General features: G+C 43.1%; 1 protein-coding gene across 3 annotated transcripts in view; it reads left to right on the top strand.

Annotated features, from left to right (window-relative positions):
• The window catches only part of RAP1GDS1 (Rap1 GTPase-GDP dissociation stimulator 1), a 748,947-nt gene that overhangs the window by 606,792 nt on the left and 116,750 nt on the right, over positions 1–25,405 (top strand). For all 3 annotated transcript variants that reach the window (XM_078676213.1, XM_078676214.1, XM_078676215.1), the window contains 2 exons: positions 9,349–9,474; positions 15,055–15,198. In XM_078676213.1, coding sequence (XP_078532339.1) covers positions 9,349–9,474; positions 15,055–15,198 — 270 coding nt within the window. The remainder of the gene's footprint in view (positions 1–9,348; positions 9,475–15,054; positions 15,199–25,405) is intronic.

Genomic DNA, 25,405 nt, shown 5'->3' with positions numbered 1-25,405 from the left:
CCTCCATGCTCGTGCATATCCAAGTAGAGCGCACTAGGTGGAAGACCCTCTTTCTTGCCTGGTTAGGTCGAATCCACGCCGTAAAGATGACACTTCTCCCTAAGCTCCTTTACTTATTTCAATGTTGAGTTTTAACGGGGTAAACCCATAAAACTACCCGGCCTGGGTCAGTGGTACGGTACATTAAAGTAATGGTCGTGGTAGTTCCTTTCTAATTTATATGTGTTTAGGCAGACATAAAAACAATTCACCACAAAAACCTTTGATTTGGTTCAAGAGAAAGGAAATTTAATTTCCATAAATAAGCCATTACATGCAATTGTAAATCAAAGCATTAATAGTTCGAAATGAAAATAGCCTGAAAACATTCGTAGTGCATATGATATTTACAGTGCTCTTAATGTGACAAGAAATAAGATGGGGAGATTGGGTAATGGTAGTGAATTGGTGAGTGAGGGACAGGGTAAAGGTATAGTGACATGGACACTAACTATTATGTACAAGAAGACCTTTCCAGCCTATTACAGGTCAATTGTTCCCGTATATACATAGCTCATAGATATATGTTTGAATAGGTTATTCTCATCCTATGAGCTTGTAGGTATGCGGTAGATGGTCTACGTTTCGACCCCTGGGATATGGAGGGTGATTGGTTCCTCGCGTTGGGGTCTTCGTCAGGACAGGATTGTGTTAGAGCACTTGTTGGGGGAAGGACGGACAACATACGATCCCAAATGGGCTCTTAAATGGCTCCTGAAAATCTCTTCAAACAGGCTATGTAGCTCTGTCGAACTCCGCAAGCTCCAACCTCTCACGTCCCTCCAATGGACCACTTCCTCTATACAATACTTGGGTGTCCAGCTCACACCAAGATCAGAAGGACTCTATGCCGCTAACGTCCCCTCCATGCTCGCGCGTATCCAAGTAGAGCCCACTAGATGGAAGCCCCTCTTTCTGGCCTGGTTAGGTTGAATCCTCGCCGTAAAGGTGATACTTCTCCCTAAGCTCCTTTACTTATTTCAAGCTTTGCCCATAGAATTGGAGAGGGACTTCTTTCGGCGCGTTCTTGCACATCATCTGGCAGGGGGGACGTGCTCGCTTCTCTTTTTCACTACTTCGTCGCTCCCGAACGGAGGGTGGGGTCAGACTCCCAGATATCCATCTATATTATAAAGCTGCTCAATTAAGAGTCTTGACCGAATGGTCGAAGAGAGAATCCGACAAACACTGGTTACATATGGACCGTAGTGTGACAGGACGGACTATAAGGGACCTGGTCTGATGCCCTAAGCAGGACAGACCTAGGAACACCTACATCAGCACTCCTACACGTGCTACCCTTAAGGCATGAGATTCAGTGGCAGGTGACGAGAGGTGGACCTCTTTTCCCTCTCCCTTCACACCACTCCATTTCAATCCTGCATTCCCCCCAGGTTTACAGGCGGGTCCATTTGATGCTTGGAGGGAGGGAGGATGTTTAGCCCTGACACACCTTTTCCGTAATTTTGATCCCCTCACTTTTGACGACTGCAAAATGGACTATGGCCTAGAGAACACAGAAAGATATCGTTACAACCAATTACTACACTGGGCTGTCACGCCACAAGTCAGGGAGGCGGCCACTTGTCCCCTCATAAAATTTGAATCTTTTCTCACTAAGGCCATCTCTATGAAAGGTGTGATTTCCTTTATATATAAGTTTCTCCTTACCACTACTCTCTTCCCGCGACCACGCTATATGTCCATGTGGGAGGGAATGCTGCAGCAGGGCATCTCGGACAATGAATGGACCCATCTACGGTCTGATATCATGAAGTTCAACCACTCCTTAGACCTCCGGGAAGCCCACCTTAAGACCATGATGGACTGGTACCTCCATCCCTCCAAGCTTAGACAGATCTTCCCCAACATGTCCGATAGATGTTGGAGTGGTTGTGGGCTCTTGGGGAACTTCCAACATATCTGTTGGGACTGTCCGCATATTCGGCCTTTCTGGGAATAAATACTCACACACATTAAAAATATGCTAGGATACCCTATCCCACCTACTATGGCAGGGGTTCTTCTGGGACTCCGTGACCCTTCCTTGGAACACCAGACACTGGCTGATAAAACTATCATGTGTCTCTGCATAGGGGCTGCGAAGATTACATTGGCGGCCACCTGGAAAAGGAAGGAAGCTCCGGCAATCTCCCTCTGGCATTCTAGGTTATGGAAATTGCTTAGTTTTGAACGAATGTCTGACATCTTCAGGGACAATTTCAAGAACTTTGAATTTAAATGGGGCCCCCTGGTCACCTTTCTTTCCGGGGGTCTAACGTCCGCTGTCTGCCCTTTCTCCGTCAGAGCCCTGCACCTCTTTCAGATGTGAAGTGCCACCTATCTAAGCAAATTGAAGAAACTGTTTTCTGTGTGCCGCCACCATGGTAGGGGAGGGGGGAGGGAGATGGGAGGGGGTTGGTTATTTACCTTTTATGTTTGCTGCTCCGCGGTTGGGAGCTGTTGCAATACGACTTGTAGTACTCTATATGTAACGCCTTCTGATTTGAAGACATTAAGGTCGAGCCATCACGAAATAGTTGCCTGTATGTGTGGTATTATGGCCATTTTTTTAGGTCTCGGCCTGATCCAGCGCTTGCGCTGGTCTCGGCCGAGACATTTATTAGGGCTCTGGGAAATGCTACTTTGCCGGCGATCAGCTTGCTAGAACTCGCAAAAGAGCGCGCGCATGCGCGTTCTATCAAGCTGATCGCCGGCAAGGTAGCACTTGCGGAGACGCGCGTGCACACCACGCACATCACACTCGCGTTTTTTTTAAATTTCATTTTGCAGCCGCAAATGCTTGTTTATCTGCCCTTCGTGTGCCCTGACTTAGCAGTTAAACGCCCGTGCATCCCAGAGCCCGGTCTGCAGTAGGCTATTTATTGGAAAGATTAGTTCCGCTGCGCCCTGGTGTTCGACTCAGTTGTTCACACCTGTTTCCATGGCTGCTTGGATAAAGTACACTCTTGTAAACTGAATGTGCACTATTGATGTGAGCAGTACTCTGTGGCCCTTGTGATTGTTTATTAAACCATACTGAGCCTCTTCACGCGCGCGGCACAAGACGAAAATCACTTGGTTGAACTTCCAGGAAAGCTTTTCTAAACACTATATAAAGAATAGAATTGTTTTTATCAGCGTGTGCTTCCTTGACATTCGAATGTAGAGAACATTCAGGGAGGAAACAAGCCTATATAATCCTGTGCATTTGGAACGCTGCTCAGGGGGTTCGAGTCGCCGCTGCAAACGCATTTGTGTCACCTAAAAGGTCACACGTCCAAGTTCCTCTACTTCGCGTCGTCATTCTCAAGCTGGTAACAGGAGGGCAGTTGTGCTAGGTGCAACAACTATTGTTGAACCTGGAGACAGTTCTGTTTGTGGCATGTGCTTTATTAAAGATCACTTTAAATAAATAAACAAAACCTGCAAGACTGAAGACTTTTTCCAAACATTTGATATACATGACTGCCTGATTTTTTTATTCCACATGAGTAGTGTTACATATGTTCATCAATAATATATATAATTTTAAATAAAGTAGTGTAACATGTTCGGTGCCATGGAATTGTGTGGCAGGGATGACCACATCTTTCACTTTTTTTCCATCCTTTGATCGCGATCACTTTCACTGGGCCGCCACAGTGCACATTTATAAACTTTTAAAAATCGCGTGCCCCACAACCAACATTCGTTCACGGATGCCCGTGTCAATTGTCCTTTCAGTGTGCTCAATACGCCTAGAAGTACTAAGAACAAGCAGGGCTGGCTGTTCCCATGAGGAACAGGATCAAGACTGAGTTGCATATGGCTGGGTCCAAACTGGGGTGGCATAGTGAGCAAAAGAACGATGAATTTAATCTGTATCTCTTGACTGGGGGTGAATGTTTGATTAACTCAGCATTCTGTCGATCATTTGTTGCTGCAGTACTCTTCGCCCTAAGTTGGCAGGGTATGCCCAGACGTGGGTCCCTTGCTCACTGTGCCACTGGATTCAAGCTAGCCTAGCTGATGAGGGATGTTACCCCGAAATCGGTCCCAGGTTGCTCGTTTCCGGTCCAGGGAGTACCTGGCTTGGCAGTTAGGGCTGGACTGTTCCCATGAGGAACAGGGTCAAGATTGATTTGCATATGGCTAGGTCCAAACTGGTGCGGCATAGTGAGCAGAAGAACAATTAATTTAGCCCAGATCTCTTGACTGGGGTGAATGTTTGATTAACTCAGCATTCCTTCCTTCATTTGTTGCTGCGACACAGTCCTCTTATTTATGGCTCAACCAACGGAGATAAGCCCCTCCTCATGTTTATCCTCGACAGCTACACTGGAGCATCGGAACTGCAGGTGAACTGACCTTAATACTCCTGGTCCCTCTCTGGGGAGACAGAGACGACGAGAGCGGACACCTGCCCTACCGAAACAGCACCTGAGCTTCTGTTACTGGATATCCATATGACATGGGAGCCTGACCTCGCATGGAAGCTTAACCTTCACCACCTCACACGTAGGGTCCTAGTGAATCTAGACAGATGGATTACACTCCCGCTCATCGAATAGGGGCAGGTGGTCCTGTATGAAATGATGGTCCTACTGCAGTTCCGTTGCGTACTTCAGAAATTTCCCTTCTCTCTTCGTAACAACTAGTTCACTACTGTAACTCCCAGATGAGGAGATTTCTTTGGCCTGACAAACCCCAGGATTACCTTTGATAAAGGTGTCCGACCTTCAACCAGGGTCTGGCCATGGCCGGCGTCTGTCTCTACCACTGGGCTGCACACATTGTGGTGAATGACTGGATATTTTGGGGCTGGACGGATTCCTCATGTCTGGTGGAGGTGGCAGTACTAGCCTTTAATAACCTTATGGGTATGTTTGTTGTATCGTACACCAGTTTCCCGGTCCCTCCCAGGAATCACCGTAGTGGTCTTCCTGGCCTATCGGGCTGCGGTGAGATGCACTGGATGGTGACAAGGCGTGTGACTCTGGAGATCCCTCTATGGGTGGGCAGATGGCTGACAGCAGGCCTTGAGGGGTTCCACCAATGGGACAATATTGGCTTATCACACCTGGGCAAAAAACACAGTTGATGGACAGAATGTAGAACAATGTCATACATTCACCCCAGTACAAGGATCTGGGCCTAAATCCATCGTTTTTTTGCACTCCACACCACCCTGGGTTAGGCACTGGCTATATGCAAATCAGCTCTGACCCTGTGCCTCATGGGAACAGTCCAGTCCGAACTACCAAGCCATGTCTTTCCCAGACCGGAATCATGCATCCAAGGACCGGTTTCTGGCTATCAGCCTTCATTCAGCCTGGATAGCTTGACTCCAGTGGTGTGGAGAGCCTGGGACTCACGTCTGAGCATCCCCAGCCCACTCGGGGTGAAAATTGCAAAAAACACAGTTGATGGACAGAATGTAGAACAATGTCATACATTCACCCCAGTACAAGGATCTGGGCCTAAATCCATCGTTTTTTTGCACTCCACACCACCCTGGGTTAGGCACTCGCTATATGCAAATCAGCTCTGACCCTGTGCCTCATGGGAACAGTCCAGTCCGAACTACCAAGCCATGTCTTTCCCAGACCGGAATCAAGCATCCAAGGACCGGTTTCTGGCTATCAGCCTTCATTCAGCCTGGATAGCTTGACTCCAGTGGTGTGGAGAGCCTGGGACTCACGTCTGAGCATCCCCAGCCCACTCGGGGTGAAAATTGCAAAAAACACAGTTGATGGACAGAATGTAGAACAATGTCATACATTCACCCGAGTACAAGGATCTGGGCCTAAATCCATCGTTTTTTTGCACTCCACACCACCCTGGGTTAGGCACTGGCTATATGCAAATCAGCTCTGACCCTGTGCCTCATGGGAACAGTCCAGTCCGAACTACCAAGCCTGGGCGGCATTTGGGAGGGTGACCACCTGTAATTCTTGCAGGATCTTCAATCAGAGTTTTCCCTTCACAAATGACAAATTTCGTCATCATCAACTCCGGCACACTCTTCGGATTTTGATTGGCGCTGGCCAGACTCTTACAGTCTAACCCTCTGGAAGCTTGACTGCCCACAGACCCAGTGATCGGGGTGGCATGTCTATTATTTATTGAGCCCTGGTTAAACATTCCTCTTGTAATCTAGAGACCCTGAAAGAATAATTTCTCGGTCCATTGAAGGAGGCCGACTGCTGGAGGGAGGTATGCATGGCGCTCCGTATCCTAGCGATTTCAGCCTGACTGTCCACTTTCGAGCTGAAATACCTGCATTGTATCTACTACATACCTCATCTTTGCTGGAAAGCCATTAAACTTCCAGACCCCAACTGCACCATATGTCATGGAAAGGTGGGGAACTTCTACCACATGGAATGGAAGTTCCCTATTATCCAGTAATATTGGCAGTCGGTATTCTAGACCCTGTTGAGGGTCCTGGTCCACCCACTAGAGGCATCACCCAGAGTTGCGCTGCTTGGCCTAGTGGATGTGTTTAGAAATGCTAGGGGGGAACCAATCCCAGCTGAATCTGGTTACATTGATGGCTAAAAGGAACATTGCAAAGTATTGGAACTCATTGGGTGCTTCATCCTTGAGGGAGACTGAGCATGGACCGCTCCGCTAATTTGGAACCAATTTTTCTACCAGGTGGATGCCCTACGAAGCATCAGAAGATGTGGGAGAAGTGGTGGGCATACTATGGACTATACACTGCAGATGTGTTAACTGTGTTGGGGGGGGTTAAATGTGGGTACCAATGTTAGCAATACAGGGACACTTTGTGTAACCCGTTATATGCATATTTGTTTTATTGTAACAGTTTTTAAGGTCCCGCTTCAGAGGGTACACTGGTGAATGGGAAGACAATGACTGTGTTCCACTGAAGGGGCTAAATAAATGCAGATTTCCCTTCCAACAATTAGGCACATGGGGAAGAACTGAGCAACCTGCATTTAATAAGAACCCTTTTTCGTATGGCCACTGATGTTGCTAGTCCATGGTGCTGGCGCAGAAGCCAATTACAATCAGAGACGACATTGTAAATGGAAGTGTGAACTCTAAAGAGTCAACCTTTCAAGAGTGCAAACACTCAGTAGACTGGGGTTTGAGCATTTTCACCATGTCATACCCTGCTGAATCACCAGCGCAGATGAACCTGCTGTAAGTCTGAGGACATTTGTGAGTTTGTTTACCAAGTTCACAGTGGACAAAAGTTACGATGGAGAATGAAGCACTGCCTCCTTTATCTTTCTTACTCCCACGTTGCCTGACTTCCTCTGGCCCCTAATTTATGTCTCCTGTCAGGGCATTAGAAGTCCCCCTTAGATGTCATAAAATGCAGGCACCCAGCGGAATGTATTCAGGGTACCTCCTTTAAACTTACCTGACTTCACCACAGCGCATGCATTGTCCAAGATGGTATCAAAAGAAGTCCAGACTGTAGGTAACATTATTTTGCCATAGTTTTCCTTCATCCAGTAAGTTTGCCCGGTAGCATCATTACTGCATTTAAATGAAGTTGCTTAATGTTTGTATGGTATTGATGTCATGGTATGTAATGACTGGTCTGCAGTGCTGGTCCCTGAGGAGTTAGAACAGTCATGCAAACGTTGTTGGCCTTGGACTCTATTTCACGGCTCTTTAAGGGATGACTAAGGTATTGGCCATGATAATGAGTCTACAGGGTTGTATTGTAAGCAATCATTTGCCAGTGCAGTGCATGGTGGGAAATAACCTGCATTTGAAAAGAAACATTGGCCAAGAGAAAAGGTCTTGCTTTCCTTTTGAGTCTGGACTAAAAACGTTTCTTAAAAAAAAAAAAGCTGGTTGAATTGAAAATAAAACAAGAAATGATTTCAGTTTGCCATCAATGGAATAATTGATTCAAAGTACAAAAGATGTAAAATAGTCCCTCATATACTGTAATACAGGCATACTGTAGGAAGCAATATGATGCACTAAACAGCCAGAAGCATTAGGTGGGATAGAAATACTGCTCCGAGAAGATTACTCTTTTTATTTTAAAGCATTGGGAAAAACGGGCATAGGTCGGGGTGCAAGGATATTGGATGACAACTGATCATACAGCTGCAGGCCGTGACGACCATGGTGATTGTGGTCACCTCAGGTGTACCTGCTCGGTTTTTATACAGACCCTAGAGTGGTTAATATTTCTACAGTTAGCTTAGTGTTGGCTAAAAGAGTGGCCATAGGGTGGTTGAGCACAAGGACTCTCCATTACCTTAAGGTGTAAAGAAGTCATTGAGTGAGCCCTGACAAAGAAGGCACACATGAAACTCAAGTGTCAAGACGATAAGTTGTAGGATGACCTAGAAATTTGTGCCACTCTGTTGGAGGTCATGTGCAGGGGGTGGCTGGGGGTAGTTAGCGGGGCTCGTAGTAACAAAGTATGGACTATACTGTTACACAGAAGCCGGGGTTGGACAATACTAGAGAGCGGAGCTGCTTCGGGGTCGAGTTGTGAGAGGCCGGGGGACAACGTACTCCTCCATGTGTATCTGGGGGCTTGGATGTGTCAATGTTTGTGGACTACTAGTGTAATATTTGAAGCCTGTGCTGAAAGGGGCCTTGGGTTCGGGACTGAGTGGTGGGGAATGGGGCTTGGTTATCTCGATACTTGCACTTGGGAATGGTGTGTACACTGACCACATGTACTGTTGGTTGTAATTTCTTTGTTTTACTTTTGGTTGGGTGTGCTGCTGTTGTAATGTTCAGATTTGCTCCTTTATATAGCCCTGCCAAAGGATTAGCTCTCAAAAAATAACCAATGAAAAGAATTTAAAAGAAGAATTGGGAACAATAATTCTTAAAGACCGCAGTGCTGCTAATTCGGACCTAAAGTACACTGGAATATTAAATGGTAACTAGTCTCATAGCAGGGGAGCTTTAGCCCATGTTGCAAATATATTGTACGTGAGCTGGGCCTTGCGTCCCTGGAAAATGACAATGGAGGGGAAGGAATGGATAGGGTATGGAACGTTTCCTGAATGTTGTATGATTCTTTATAGGGCTTGTCTACCTAATTGAAATTCCGAAGAAATGTCCACTGTTTTAGGGGTGAAAATGAATGTAGGAATCTTTCACTCCTGGTTGGGCTGCCTGGGGCGTCACAAGATGTTGATAGAAAGCAGTTCGGGACATTGTGCTTTTTGTTGCTTTTAAAGTTGTTTCCGAGGAGCACGCAGATTTCTGATCTTAAAGATGCATAACCCCCTCAAACCAAGCCTTCAAACGCTAAATTAAGCGCTATTCCAAGTCAGTCCTCTAATGTTTTTCATTTATTTCTGCCCTCAGAATCCAGCAAAGAGCAGTTTGCAGCCACAAATATTGCAGAAGAGCTTGTCAAATTATTCAAAAAACAAGCAGAGCATGAAAAGAAAGAAATGATTTTCGAAGTTTTGGCACCTCTGGCAGAAAATGGTGAGAACTTAAGTGGTGTACAGATTAATGTTTGTGTCTTATGTGCGTCGTGTTTGGAACATGAAAAGATATATATCATATTTGCATTATGCGAAGTACCTCTAAATTGCTAAATTCATAATGCCTTCCTACACATAAATATGTTCATGCGTTTTGCTTTGTTTGCACTAGGTGAGGGCTTTGAAACCTGAATACAATTTAAGTTCACCGTAGTTAGGTGTTCAGTTTGTTTGTAAGAGTGGTATTGTTTAATATAAACCTGTATATTGGTAAAGTATTGTAGAGTGGAAAGACTTAGAACACCTTCCTTAATTGGGCTGGCTGGGTTTAGTGGAGTCTGGAAGCTGTATGAAGTACTCCTTCTATACAGATTTTTCCTAAATTAATTTCCCTTAATTTGACTGGTAAACATAACAATTGCAGGCAACCGTTTCTAAGTGTGTTCTATATTTTAAAGAGTACTTTCAATGTTTTTCCAAATGGTGCATCACAGGTGGAATTAGCATCATGACAACTAAGATAAACATAAGTAAAGCACATTTTACATGCAACCTCCTTATTTAATTTAATATGGCTGGCCCAGATATTAACCTCTTCGATGCTGATGACGGAACCGCTCCGTCATCAGCCGTAGTGGCGCTGTGCTGTTGACGGAGCGGTTCCATCATGGCCCGCCCGACGCGCCTGCGCGGCGCTTATTTCGTGCCTGCTCGGCGCGTTCTATTGAGCGGGCGGGGCCATGACGGAACCGCTCCGTCATGAGCACAGCTCAACGGAGGCTGGTGACGGAGCGGTTCCGTCACCAGCGTGTGAGCGCCGCGCGGCCCCCCGCCCCCTTAGCGCTGCGGCGGAATAGCCACAATGCAATGCCCTTTAGTGTAAAAGGTACAGAGTAGGCAACCTAGATTCAAATCCTTCCTTCACCATGTGACTATACTTAAATCACTTTACTTCACTGTGCCCGATTTTGATGGAGTGAGGGATCTGAAAGCACCTCGCATCAGTTCAGAATGTGTGGGGGAAAAACCTCATATGTGTATGGCTGACTACACAACAATGTTTCTCCACATAGAGTAACAATACTGGAGATAGAAACAGTCATATGACAAGCTGACATATCTTGGTTCATTAACAGCTGTGTTGTCAGGGCACTGGGTGTGGAAAAACTTGTGGTTGAAAACAGTTACTTTTAACAGATGAGAATACAGTGATTCAATCAAATGCATAACAAACATAAGAGTTTAAGAAATAACCAATTTTTAATTTAAATAAGTCTTTATGATAATGTTACATGGTGTCTGATGTGTCATTTAAATGCCAAATCTTTTGATGACTTAGCTCATGATTTGACTTGTACAACCAAGCAAGGTTTTTGTTTTGGATCCCCCTCTAAATTCATGGCCTTACACAGCTCCAGGTCCAGCATAGCCCAAAACCTCAGCTTGTTTGTTTTACTGGAATGAGGTTGGTTGTGTTCACATCTGGAGAAGATCCGGCCTGTTTCTATTGGAGCAGGTTCAAGGATGATTAGCATGTTGCTGGGCTCTGTCTAGAGTGGCATACTGGACAACTTACAATGGACTGGGATGCAGCCCAAGTACTTGCCAGTAGTTGAGATTAATTCAAACATTTCATTCGCCACCTTCATGTTTTCTTTAGACCCAACCAACCTGGTTCGCTTCAGAGAATCATTTGAGGCAAATACGTGATGGTTTCAACCTCAGTGTTTGCGGGGATGCATTTAAGAATGCTTTCCTTTTCAGTGTTATGAAACTGATATTACACTTGAATGGCCAAGCTAAGGTATTAGGGGTAATCATCCCCCATCTGCCCTCCAAGGGGGGGGGGGGGGAGGGGCATTAAGACTGTTGCAATACTTTTAGGGGGTGGGGACATGGCCATACCCATAATGGGCAACCCAGTCTCCCTATAATTATTATTTATTATTTATTATTTACAGAGTTTTATATAGCGCAAACTTGACCCGAATCGGATATCAGAGCTATTTACATAGCACAAGTTACGTTACATGAGGACACACATTCATTTTTGTTAGGCGCGGGGGAGATTAAGTGATTTGCCCAGAATCACAGGATGTTCTGCGTCATTTTCGAGACTCGAACACAGTTCCCACCCCACCACCCAAGCCGTTAGGCCAACTCCTCTCCCCCCATCGACCTTGGTGCCTAGTGGGATCGGGGTAATTACCCCCTATTGCAACCCGGGGGAGAAATATTGATCACGTATGGGGGTGGGGGGGGGAAGCACAAACCCTTGCCCAAAGGGCCAATCCACCAAAATCCCTGGTGTCTAGTGGGTGGATCCCTGCTTGGGGATCACTCTCTGTAGTAAGCAGGACAAGACTGGTGTGGTGAAGTCTAGCTGCTCAGCCCCATCCATCCAACTGTCATTCCGCTCCAGTCACCCGAGCATTCCACACATAGCCCACACACCAAACATTCCACTCAGAACACTCACACAGGCTGAGCAGCTAAGGGCAAGTTATCATAAGAGATAGATAGTAATAGGAGAATACTACACTCTCCCGTGTCGGTCCACAAGCAGGGATCTACTGAGGAAAATATCATTAGAAAGGAGAGATTTTCCCCTTTCTAATGGTACTTCTCCCACCCCATTCTTTGCTCGAGGGGTGAAATATGCTCCTGCCTGATCACTGATACTGTAAAAGTAAAACCAGTCCATTGGCTCGGTTTACTTACACTTTAGTGTAATGAGTCAGGGCTCCCTGCATGTTGATCGTGATTACAAACCAAAAAAACGAAGACTCTGGATCATCTTCCCCAGCAGCACACGTAAAAAAAATAATAAAAAAATAATAAAGGAATCTCTCTGCACCAGAGAGGGCTTTATGTGCCTCCCCAGTGTTGGCCAACACTCACACCCTGGGGCGGTAGCGTGGCTGTTGGCCGCACTTAAAAGGTTAACATTTTATTTGAGGTAATTAAAGAAATAATAACATTGAGGAGGTTTGACCCTGGAAGTGAAACTGATTGATTAAACATAAAAATGTAGACAAGTATTTATTTTTGCTCAACTTTACAATCACTCTCTATGCACCTTGAGTGTGGACAGCAGCTCGTTCTTCTTGTAAAGCAATATTTGCAGCTGATGCAACTGTGTTGTCTAGAAGCACCTAATCCTTCCACAAGTAGGTCACTAATCTTTGACTTTATTTTGAAGAATGTGTCCAGACAATGGGTTAATTCCTAGAAAAACATTGAAATGTTTTTTTAGTAATATAGCTGAGGCATGCACATAAATAGGTTTGTTGTTAAGGCCAACAATTCTCATTGGTAGCAAGGACCAAAACATGGATGTGCTATTTACTCAAAAGTGGAAGATTTTCTGGAGAATCTGCATCATTATCATGATTAAAGATCAGGTTATGTTTTATGGATTGGTGCAGGTACACACATTAGAATTAAGAGTCTTGTGATGCAGAGAGCCCTGGCTGTCATAGATGAAATTCTTAATAGACGCAGAGGAGGGAACCGTCTGACTACCAGTCGCACAACAGACATAAATAAATATGGAATATATGGTTTGTCTCAGGGAACAGAACTAAATCTTTGGTAGTCCTGCGCATATTGGTTGTATTTAGGAATGAGCTCCAACTCTCTATAATTAGAGGAATTTCCTTGACCAAGATGGTGGTATCTCACTCTTACCACTTCTAGAATATCCCGGTGATTCTCACTCTGTTTTTTTTTTTAGAGAACAGAGCACTTTCTCACTGTCTTGTTGTGGAATGATGGTGGGAGAACTGTTGCGTTAGATAAACTGCAACTGCAAATGATTAAAGGTTGACCATGTTTTCTTGATTTTGGGTTGTACTATCAGGGTGCACAGCTCCAATATGTGTTTAGGATAAGTCAGGAGCACCAGCCCATAAGTTTGCATTCCTTAAATTAAACTTATAGCCCATATGTTAGTGGATTCCTTTCTCAGATGAGTCCTTTTACGCTGGACTCAACACTGTTTGCTGGCTGTTCAAGCCAAGCATAGTGACGTGTCCCTGTTGAACTAGATGCCTAAGAAGAGCAGGTGTACCTTACGTCTTGGCACCTTGTGCCCACATTTTGAGTTTGCCTATGTGTGCAGAGGTGGCTCAAATCGGAGACATTGCAATGGGGCCCTTTGCAGGCATTGCTTGTGTTTGTGACCTGCATGAGTCTCTTGAAGAAATCACATTTAAAGAAATCATTCGGGCCAATGATGTTCTAGCTGAATAGTTAATGGCTTATGGACTACTTTCTCTAGCTGCCCAAATGACATGGGATCATGGTATGCCGGAACCGACCACATATAGGTGATACAGACTCTGGGCCATAACTTTTATTGCACAGAGGTCTGGTCCTGCGGTTATACCCTGTGTGGAAGGCTGGTGACCCCATAAGTAATGTGCTCATTGATAGTTTCTAATGAGATCAGGCTTTATTTGTGGAACGTGAGTGGCATTTTGCTACCATAGTGTGATGGAAGGACAACTTGTGAGCTGGTTCATACCTTTGCAATATTAATTAAGCAGTATCAATGAGTCTGTTAATCTTTAATTCTGGAAAACTAATTAAAATCTGTAAAACGTGAATTTTGCTGGCGCTGTAATGCGGCCCCAGGCGATTTCCAACACATTTGGTGGTCCTACTCGGATATATCCATTTTTGGGAGAGAAACTGTGGGCCACATCAAAAGAATGCTGGGCCTTCCCCTACCTGCCTCCTACATTACTATTATCTTGGGTATACGCTCTAAGGAACTTGAGGCCATGACACACACAGATTGGCGCCTCACGGCCACATTTTAAGTGCTGCTAAGCCATTTATTGCTCTTCACTGGAAACAGGCCTCGTCTCCTCCGACCCACCTCCCCCCATGGCTTTATTTCACTAGCTACATCTAGCTTTCTCGACCATTTGCATTCTGTTTGGATTATATCATTTTGCTCTAATTGTAAACTGTTATAATCTACTGCTGCATTTCCCTTTTCTATGGTTCCCTTATCTACTGCTCAGCCGGTGTGAGTGTTGATGTGCATGAAGATGTCTAGAATGTTGGAAGTATGATGAGGTCGTGGAATGTTGGGTGCTTGGGGAGCTGTGGAGTGTCAGTTGGTGGCAGGCTGAGCAGGACAGAGGCTGCTCCTGGTGGGGCATCACATGGACTTACCATCTTCCTGTGATTTACTGATGTGATTATCTTGACAATAAATCCACTATATTTATCTACATTACATCTAGCTACAAAGGACTATCTTATTTATAATATAAACCTTAGCCAAACTTTCAGAACTGTTCAGCTATCCAGTAGCCATTTTGTCATGTTTGTGAAATATATTGCTGCACATTTTTCTGCTCATCACTGACTATATTCCTCTGTATTCTTACCTGCAATGAGATAAATGTCAATATGCCTGAACAAGTCTCATGTTTTGATAGCTATGTTGATCTGTGAAAATGTTTTTCAATAAAAAGATTACAAGTAAGAAAGAATCTGTAGAACGGGTATGAGATCTCGCCCTAATCTTGCGACATTACCATTGGCCTGTGTGTGTCTCTTACAGATATCATTAAGCTACAATTGGTTGACGCTGGCTTGGTAGAGTGCTTGCTGGAGATTGTCCATCAAACTGTGAACAGCGACAAAGAAGAGGAGGTCGCAGAGCTTAAAACAGCCTCTGATCTGATGGTTTTGCTGCTTCTCGGTGGTAAGTGTAAACGAGGAAGAGTTCATCATTCTTTTGATGTTTTAAGTTGTTTTATTTGTTTAATGCACTTTTCACTTTGAATGCATTTGATGTGCATTTGTAAAACGAGCTGTATTTGTTTCACGCTTTTTGTTAGTCATGATTTCCGAAGGGCGTAACTCATTTTTCCGAGCATCTACACTATTTTAATGCAGGTTTTCTAATACCATTACATACTGTTTTCCACTTTGCCTCATTTTGAACAGTGGGCACTACGCCTTTTTTTTTTTTCATTTCAAAAGAATTTTATTGTTATAAAGAAGCAAATGAAGATACAGATTATAAGTAAAAGTGATACAATTGATAACAGATGAGTAGCAATCAGAAGCTGACTATCAAAAATGAGTCATAGCAAATATATCGAAATATAGAAGCAGTCTGCCAATAACAGAAAAATTAATTAATAATATAAGTTAATATCTTAGGCAGAGTCTACCACCAAAAGTATCACTATCAGCTGGTATAATCAGGGGGAGAGAGGACAGGAAAGAAGAAGGAAGAAAGAATGAAACAGAAAAGGGAAAGAGTGGAAAAAGAGATAGAAGACAGATAAGGAGGAGGAGAAAGAAAGAGAGAAGGATTTCCAACGAACAAACCCGACAAACACGACAAACAAGACGTCATTCATCCAGACACATCGAAGGGATATTGGTCAACCAACCCCTTGGACGACAACTCCATATAGTTATCCAGAGCAGTCCAAACCCCACTCGCAATAGATGGAGCCAGGTGAGCATGATCAACCGAGGTATGAGCACTTCGTAAAAAGGAAACCCAAGCCCACCAAGTATGATAAGAAACAGAGGAAAAGGATTTCCATTCCATAAGTATTACTTTCACTGCAATAGTCAATAGGAGATCCAACAGCTGTAATTCCAATGGATCCAAGGGTAGAGGGGTTGGAGCAGCTAATGGACCTAATAAAATTAATGGGAAAGAAAGTGGGAACTTAATATTAAAAATGAGCATTAGGTGTTTGTGAATGAGGTCCCAAAAGGGTTGAAGGAGGGAGCACTCAAAAAACATATGCGGAAAGTCACCTGCCAATAAACCGCAGCTCCAACACAGGTTATCATCTTTGAGATTGAGTGAATGTAAGCGAACAGGAGTCCAATGAAGAAGGTTGACAGAGAAAAATTTAGATTGCATTAACGATGGGGCGATTTTATTGCGAAGAGAAAATTTACCAATCAACTGCCAAGTGTCTGAAGAAATATGGTCAGTAAGACCATGCTCAAAATGGTGCAACCATTTTGTTTGAGCAACTGTCTGCGTAGGCAGTGAAACAGTTGATAAAAATGTATAGATTTTAGAGGCTACATGACCAGATTTAGTCCAGATGTGAAAGAGAGTAACCGTAGGAGAAGTAGGATGAAGACGCACCTTAGCCAGCGCTACTTTGATTTTAAGAAAGGTATAAAAATCTAAATTAGTTAAAGAATATTGTTGAGCTAAGGAGGAAAAAGGTAGTGGCTCATTGTTAGAGCCATAAAGATGTTTAACAAGCGAGACCCCCTTAGCAGCCCAATAAGATAACAGAGAGGGATCAATATTAATTTTAATTTTAGAATTCCGCCAAATAGACGACCATCTAGATTTGTGAAGTGGAATCGCCACTTTCTTGTCTATCTTCCGAATCGCAGCAAGAGTATCCAGAATAATAGAGCGGGAAAAAGGGATGGACAAGGTAGACGCAGTGCAAAAGGAAGCAGTCGGTAATGGAGAAGCCAACTCCTGTTCTATTAACAACCAGGAAGGAATATGAATAGGGGGAGAAGAGAACCACAGAGCACCTTGAGACGCCAAAAAGGCAGTTTGGTATTTCTCCCAATCAGGAAGATTGCAACCTCCCATGTCATAAGGCTTCCGCAAGGATTTATAGGAAATTCTAGCCCGTTTATCATTCCATAAAAATTTAGAGGTTAGAACATCAATTTCATGAAAGAAGGAATCCGATAGCTTCACCGGGAGCATAGAGGTGTAATCATCATTTTAAGGGTCTGAAGGCGACCCCACCAGGAGATGTGTTTCGGGGACCAAGTGTCCAAAAGACGACGTACTTTAAGAATAGTCTGGGATTCATTATAAGTAATTGTAGCATATATGGTCGAGCAAAAATAGATACCCAAGTATTTTAACTGTTTAGACTGCCATTTAAAACCAGCAGAACCCATATGCGTAGAAAAACAGTAGGCATTTAAGGGGAACATCTCAGTCTTATCCCTATTTAAGGTGTATCCTGAGACCTTCGAAAAAAGGGAAATCGTATCCGAGATAGCAGGAATAGCCAAGGCAATATCATCTGAAAAAATGAGGACATCATCCGCATACGCAGCAGTTTTAATACAATGAGGACCAAAAGAAAAACCTTTGATGTCTGGGTGTAACTCAATCAATCTGAGGAGAGGGTCAATGGACAATAAAAACAAAAGTGGAGATAAAGGACACCCTTGTCGAGTGCCTTGGCGAAGATTAAAAAAGGACGACGTAGCACCGTTGACTCTTATGTTAGCTCTAGGTTGAGAGTAAAGAGCCATGACCATATTAATAAAGGAGTCCCCAAGATTATGTGCACACAAGACAGCACGAAGAAAAGGCCAAGAAACCTTGTCAAAGGCTTTTTCCGCATCAAGAGCTAGGGCCGCGGCTGGGAGATGAGAACGTTTAGCTGATCCGAGAATATGGCAAAAGGTACGTATATTATCACGCGCAAGACGGCCCTTTACAAAACCCGTTTGAGAGGGATGTACCAGTTTAGGAATGAAGGATTCTAATCTCTTGGCTAAGATTTTAGCAAAAATTTTAGCCTCCATGTTAAGAAGGGAAATAGGACGGAAGTTTTTTGGATCTGAATGATCCTTTCCCTCTTTTGGAATTACTACAATGGTAGCATCAGCCGCCGTGCCAGACACAGACCCATCCTTAATGAAAGCGTCAAAGACCGATTGAAGCTTGGGAACAATCACAGGAAGAAAAGTCTTATAAAACAGAATAGGGTAACCATCAGGCCCTGGAGCTTTGCCAGAACGAGTGGCTTTAATTGCGGCAATGATTTCTTCAGGAGTAATCGGACCACTTAAAAAATCGCTATCCTCCCCGGATACCGCCTGCACCGGGACAGATTTCAAGAAGTCCTGACACTGCTCAAAAGAGGCCTGATTAGAAGGGGTATATAAATTATTGTAGAAATCACGAAAGACTTCAAGAATTTCCTCAGTCTGAAATTTTTTAGAACCAAGGTGATCGTTAATAGAAGAGATTTGAGAAGACTTGAAGGAAGAATCCTGAAATTTTAATGTAGCCGCGAGAATTTTCCCAGCCCGATTTTTGAACAACAGCCTTTTAGATTTCTGAGCCTGAACTCCAATATGGGCTCTTTTGGTAACTATAGTGTTATATGTGTATTTTAATTGCTTGATGGACTGTAAGCAAGATTTATCCTTAGACTGTCGAAAGGTAGATTCCAGCTTTTTTATTTCAGTTGCGAGATCTGTAAGTTCTTTTTTAAGAGCAGCATTCCTCCTTGACATACATTTAATGACCTGGCCACGGAAAGTACATTTAAACGAATCCCAAAGGACAATTGGGGAAGAAACTGAGCCTTCATTCTCAAGGAAAAAGGTTTCGATTGCACTAGAGAACTCATCAATCTGGGCAGTATCATGCAAAATTTCTGTATTCAATCTCCAGGAGCGAGCTCTTGATTGAGGGGCAAAGGACAACAATGTAAAAGTAACCGCGGCATGATCAGAAATCAGAATAGGATGAATAAGCGGAGAGGAGGAAGACGAGACAAGAGAGGAGTGAACCAATAAATAATCAATACGAGAAAAGGTAGAATGAGGTGAAGAAAAGAAGGAAAAATCACTACCAGTGGGGTTGTGAAGACGCCACACATCCTGAAGATGAGTTATGGAACACATGTTAAGCATTTGTTTATGGGATTTTGGAGGGCGAAACTGAAAAGCGGAATTCCTATCTAGAATGGGATCCATTGGTAAATTAAAATCCCCACCAACCATAATATTCCCAGAATGAGGTGTGTCATTTAATTTTTTGGTAACCGTTTTCCAAAAGGACGGATCATCCTTGTTAGGGGCGTAAATGTTCATAACGTAAAGATCAGCATTACCATCAGACAACTTAGTTAATAGCCACCGACCCTCAGTATCGTGCTCAGAGGAGACTATGGATAAACCGGAATTTTTGGAAATTAAAGTAATGACTCCATTCCGTTTGCCACAAGCATCGGAACAGACAACATCTGAAACCCATTCTTTCTTTAGGAATAGCGCCTCTCTGGTAGAAATCTTTGTTTCCTGAAAAAGGACTAGATCCGAGGAGAGAGATTTGCAATAATCTAAGATTTTTGACCGTTTCACTGGATGATTTAAACCCTTAACATTAAGGGACAACACATTCAAGCCCGGCATAGACAGAAATTGAAAAAAATAACATAATCCATAGAGGGCAAACAGAAAACAAGCAGCACGAATACAAGCATCCAGACTTCAAACATTAACGTCGCAGCGGGAGAGTCCATGAGGGAAATCCGAAAGAAGAAAAAAGACAAGAGAGGAGAAGAAAGAAGAGAGAAAAGAAACAGCAGGGGAGGTCTGAAAAAGACCAAATTCATACCAGGGGGAACGTGGGAAGGCGAGCAAGGGGACCGTCATGAGGAATGATTATAATTGATATGAACAACCCCAAAACAGTATACAACTGAGTATACGTAATTAGGAGATAGGAACAACTGCAATATAAACTAATAACAGTAGAGTAGTACAAAAACAATTCATCCATGAATCTATAAAGAGAATACGCATATATCAAGTTAATTCACAAGTAGCATATAAAGTAATCAAAAAAGAGAAATAGATGGAAAAAAGAGAGAAATCTAGTAAAAGAAATGCAATAGCAAGTCGCAATTATAGTTATACCTAATCATAAAGAAGAAAACAGCAAGAAAACATCATAAAAGTAGACGAAAAGTAGAGAGAATGAAGACGAGGCAGGCAGCATAAAAAAAACAGGAAAGAATAAATAAATAGAAGAAAAACATAATTGTAAAAAGACTACAGGGTGTAGCAGAAAGAAAAGAGATGAAATACAATAGAGCAAGGCACTGAAACAGGAGGTCAATCCATCAAATAAGGAAGCACTACCCTAGATAAATACAAGGAACTATATCATAACGAGGATAAATATGAAAAAACGCAAGATAAGCAAACAATCAATTGTCTTTAAATATAGAGAACTTGTTATAATAATTGACACAAAAGTGCAGAAACATGTCAGAAATATAGTAAGAGAGAAGAGGGTAAAGAAGAGACTAAAAAGTGTAATAAAAATAGAATAGCTTATTAAAAAGTATAAGAGAAGTGCACAGATTTGTAATAGCCTAGCACCAATACAAGGAAATAGTAAATAGCTGAGAAGCAGAACAAGCAATGAAACAGCAATGTAAATATATAGTAAACCTAAATATACAATACATATTTAAAGATACTTGTAAGCAATGAATTGTCATGCAAAAGGTATATACACTCCGTTATAAGTAACTAGGGAGAACAGGAAGGAACAATAAAAGATAAGAAAGTCCTATATGATATTTAGACAAATTAATAGGAAAATATAAAAGTGATCCAATATCTGAGACCTCATAGAAAAGATCATGTAAGATCAGTAAAGCAGGCCAAGCATTAAAACAATAACCAAGTAAGCATATAAATAAATGCAAGGTACAATAATTATAGCATGGTGAGCGCAGCTAAACGCAACTATAGAAAATATATAATAATGAGCCTATGACCAACGCTTGTATCATAATACGAAACAGAACCAGACAAATTGAAGTCAAAAAGACGAAAGACATACAAGAAGAATGAGCACACACGACGGAATATCCAAGTACAAATCAAGTGAGAAATTAGACTACTCCAAAAACGATAAAGAAAGAAACAATCTAAGGACGGGGATAGAGAAAAGAAGAAATATGAATACACATTATAGCAACAAAACCAAAAATAGATAGACGCAAAAATGGTTACCGGGAAAAAGATCATACAGAAGCAGACTACTACTACAAAACGGAACAAGGAAACAGATATGAGATATGTCTAATATAACAATGAGGAATGAGAGAACGAAGACTAACAACACAAACCATAAGGAGGAAGAAAACCATGTCAAATGACAACATCATGAAGACGGAAAAAAGATCACACCGACTACAAGAAAAAAAAAAAAACATCATCGAAAAAGGTGACTGACAACAACAGTCACAAAAGAAAGCCATATGCGCCCCATCAACCACGGAGCACGCAGGTCTAAAAGGTAAACTCAATAGACCCGGAAAAAACAGAGAAAAAACAAGGAAGACAAAGATTCACATCAAGTGCCAGAAGCCCCAGGCAGACGCGAAGCCTCCATTTGAAGTTCCATCTGTAGCTCCATCTGATTGTCTAAAAAAGAGGCCAAGTCAGCAGGTTCATCGAAGATTCTAGAGCGACCTTTGAAGATAATGCGAAATTTGGAAGGGCCAGAGAAGGAGAAAGGGATATTCATCTCAGATAGACGCTTTCGAAGATTAAGAAAACCTTTCCTCCTTATCACAGTGTCTCTTGCAAAGTCTTGAGAGATCGAAATACGGTGTCCTTCCCAAGAAAGAACTTTAATCTTCCGCATATGAGCCAAAATTTGTTCCGTGTGCTGATGACGCAAAGGCTTAAAAATGACAGCCCGTGGTTGCGTAGCAGATTTAGAACGGAAAGTGGGGACACGATGTGCCCGTTCCAGCTCAAAGTCTTTTTGAAATGAAATTTGCAGAGTAGAAGGCAACCATTGGTATAAGAAGTCAATCATAGACGGAGCACCTTTCTCGGCTTCTTCAGGAAGGCCAAAAATGCGCAGGTTGGATCTACGGTTACGGTCCTCTTGCTCAGTTAGATCCCTCCGCAAAGCCGCCATTGAGCGCTCGAATTGTAAAAGAGATCTAGACTGCTTCTGCAGATTATCCTCAGCGCCACTAATGCGTGTCTCCGTTGCAGAGACACGAATGGAGAGAGCCTTAAGATCATTTCTGATGGCTGATACCTCCACCTGCAGTAAGTCTGTATTAGTTTTAGTAGACTGCGCAATGTCATGCACGTCATTGAGACGTGTCAGAATAGCCTCCAGAGTAGAATTAGTATCTTTTTGAGAGGATTCAGGTGTAGGAGATAGCTGTTTGAGTCTTTTAAGAGAAGCTTTCGACTCCTTTGAATCTTTAGCAGTCGGCGACAAGCCCATATTTGCTGCCATAGAGCCTCCCAAACAAAAGTAGAAGAGACAAGCACTTCAGAGAGCTGAGGAAAATCCCAAAGCCCGAGGATAATGATTTACTCTGGAGGCAGGGAAAAAAAAAAAAAGAAAAATAGTAAAAATATGCAAGCACACCTCTAGCAGGTAAAGCAGGATATTAAAGAGCAGTTAATAGCAGTGGAAGGCACTGAAGACGCTCAGAATAAAGTAGAGTAAAATGCAAAAAGATTATATTGTAAGGCACCACAGCATGAAAAACGGAAAAAGAAGTCTCTATAAGCTGGTAGGGGTTAATAGTAGTCACCAACACCTATTTGCGGGCATTTCGTAGAGCTTCGTAGCCATGGTAGCTCCTTTGCTGAGGAGACTCGGAACTGCGTGTAAAGGCGACCCAAAATGGCGGCCGCCCACAGAAACACCGAGCGTCACCTTATATTGTGAGAAGATCAGTCACCATTAGGTCCAGGGCACAGGAAGGACGTTCAGCCGGCACACGGCACCTTCCGACACATGAGGCTCCGTTTTTTGCGTGTATGGGGTCCCTGGAAGTGGAGACGAACCTCCGACGGCCCTCGCTCGTCTCGGAGCTCAAGCGCGAACCGCCATTCCAAAGCGGCGCGCAAGCCACGCCCCAGTGGGCACTACGCCTTAAACCGCACATGGTCTAATTTTTAAAGCTTCAAATTTTACACTTCACAAAGAATGTATTGAACTGTTTCTTTATTTTAATGTTGATATTTTTCCCAAACTGGTAATTATAATTTTCAGGGTCAAGAAAATTAACGCCCATATAAAATATAGTAATTCACTTTGTGCGTCGATCGTATTGGAGTTCTGCCAAAGTCAGAAACTTCAGCTAAGTTACACAAACCACGGGATCAAGTTAAATAACATGATGGGTCTTTCACTCTACTTGCAGGCGTTTTTTTACGCTTCACTTGAAAGGGTTTTTGTCATTTTTTTGTATAAATGAGTATGGTTGGTTATAAGGTGTGGTTTATTTTTTAAGATTGTATTATCTCCTGTGACCTTTTGATCAATTTTGTTCTTTTTGTACTGGTATTTTGCTTCCCAGCGCATAAACTTTATTTCCTTTTAGTTGTAGTTGTGCTCTCTTGGGTGACGAAACATTGTGGTCCATAAAATGTTTCTAGTACTTTATATAATATTGTTCTGAGATTTCCTGCTGAAATTCTGGGCACTGAAGCCACAATAATGCCTATGGGTCCTCGGATTGAGGAGGCTTCCAGCGAATCCCTCCCAAAGGTTTATCAGGAACCAACCAAAACCGATTGCATGGACATGATACTTTGGTGTCTGCTGACCAAGTGGGTTGATGAGCTGTTTGCCATACCCGCCCTTTAGGTGTCTGTCTTTCACAGTACCAGTTGCTGTCAGGTTTCCAGATCTCATTCCCCGGAAAGAGACCACTTCCCAACATCAGATATCTATGGCAATAATAGGATAAATCTTCCTCTCTACCATGTATGCTTTCATTCACCCCAGAGGTGCCTGGGAGCCCTAAACCTTCCACCGTTTCGTTTGTGTTCTAGATGTTGCAGCAACAGTACAACTATATGAGGGAAAGGAAGACTGGGCATAAATGTAGCGCCTGGCACAAAACAGTTTGTGGACTGATTCTGGGCCCGAGGGTGGAGGGGTGCAGTTGAGGATACTGGTAGGACAAGGCTTTAGTCGGGGGAAAAAAAATTTTTGTTCAGCTAATTCTGCTGCCCGGCCCCACCTATTCTCTGTTTTTCAGGGCTAGCTTAACAGCTCAGCCCTCTCAAGAGCTTGTGTAATCAACCTAAAATAGACCTTTCAGGACTATTACAGAAAGGGGCTTTGGCTCTGCCCACATGTTGGTGTACAGGAGTCGATGGTTTGATTGGGCAGAACTTATGTACTTCCACATTAAAAATTGCTTCCTCCTCATGCAACCGTGATTAGTTTGTTTTTTACAGTTGCCTGAGCCAGCACCAGTATGACTTCTTAAGGAAGTCTCATTAACAAGCACAAAGTAACAAGCTTATCAAGTTGAACCTTTTGGGGGGGGCACACATTTGGCACTGTAATGCTGTTAAAGTGTCTTAAATCAGTAGATAATATAGGTAGTTCTTCTTCCCGGGCAGCAGCACAGATGAGAGGAAGGCAGTTACAAGGAAAGCGTTCGTATTTTCCTATCTCCCTCTCCTTCACTTTCCATCCTTGGCTTTAGACTTCAGAGTGCATTGTGTGTTTGAGAGCAAGATGGGATGCCCAATGGTACCTTAATCCACACGCATTTTTTGGTCCCGTTTGGCAGCGCTGTTGATAGACCCTATGTGACCCACAAAAAAGAGCTTTTAGAGTGCCACTGAGAGAGGAGCTTAGGCTCCACCCACAAGTTGGTTTTCCGGAGTACAAGATTTGATTGGGCCACATTTGTGTAGTTTCATTAAAAAGAGTTTAATGCACTTCGTAGCCAGTGGCAACATTTATACGCAGAGCAGCAGACTGAGTTGGTTATGGCAGCAAGCTAATGATCATGGCTAGACTGCGGAGCGCCATATCCAAGCCTTCTGACTTTCACAGCGAGGCGGCTTTAGGGCTTCTCAATGACAAATGTTTCAGCTAGCTCCATAGTCTTACATCTGTATGAAAAGTTCTTATAGGTCTTTCAGAGATCTCAAGGTGTCCATTATCAAGCTTCTTGCTCTATGTCTCTCTCTGCTTTTCAAAGCTTTGTAGTCTTGCAATTATGACGGAAAAGGGAAAACTAGAAGCACTAAAATAAAAAGAATAAAACCATGTGTGGATGAGATACTCCCGTCTGACCTGGAATAACTTGAAAGCTCTGCAGTTCAAATTTATACAAAATATTTCA

Source organism: Lissotriton helveticus, chromosome 2_1 (assembly GCF_964261635.1).
Source record: "Lissotriton helveticus chromosome 2_1, aLisHel1.1, whole genome shotgun sequence".
Taxonomy (NCBI): domain Eukaryota; kingdom Metazoa; phylum Chordata; class Amphibia; order Caudata; family Salamandridae; genus Lissotriton; species Lissotriton helveticus.
The sequence above is the reverse complement of the archived record's forward strand: the minus strand, read 5'-3'. Positions and strand labels throughout refer to the sequence as shown.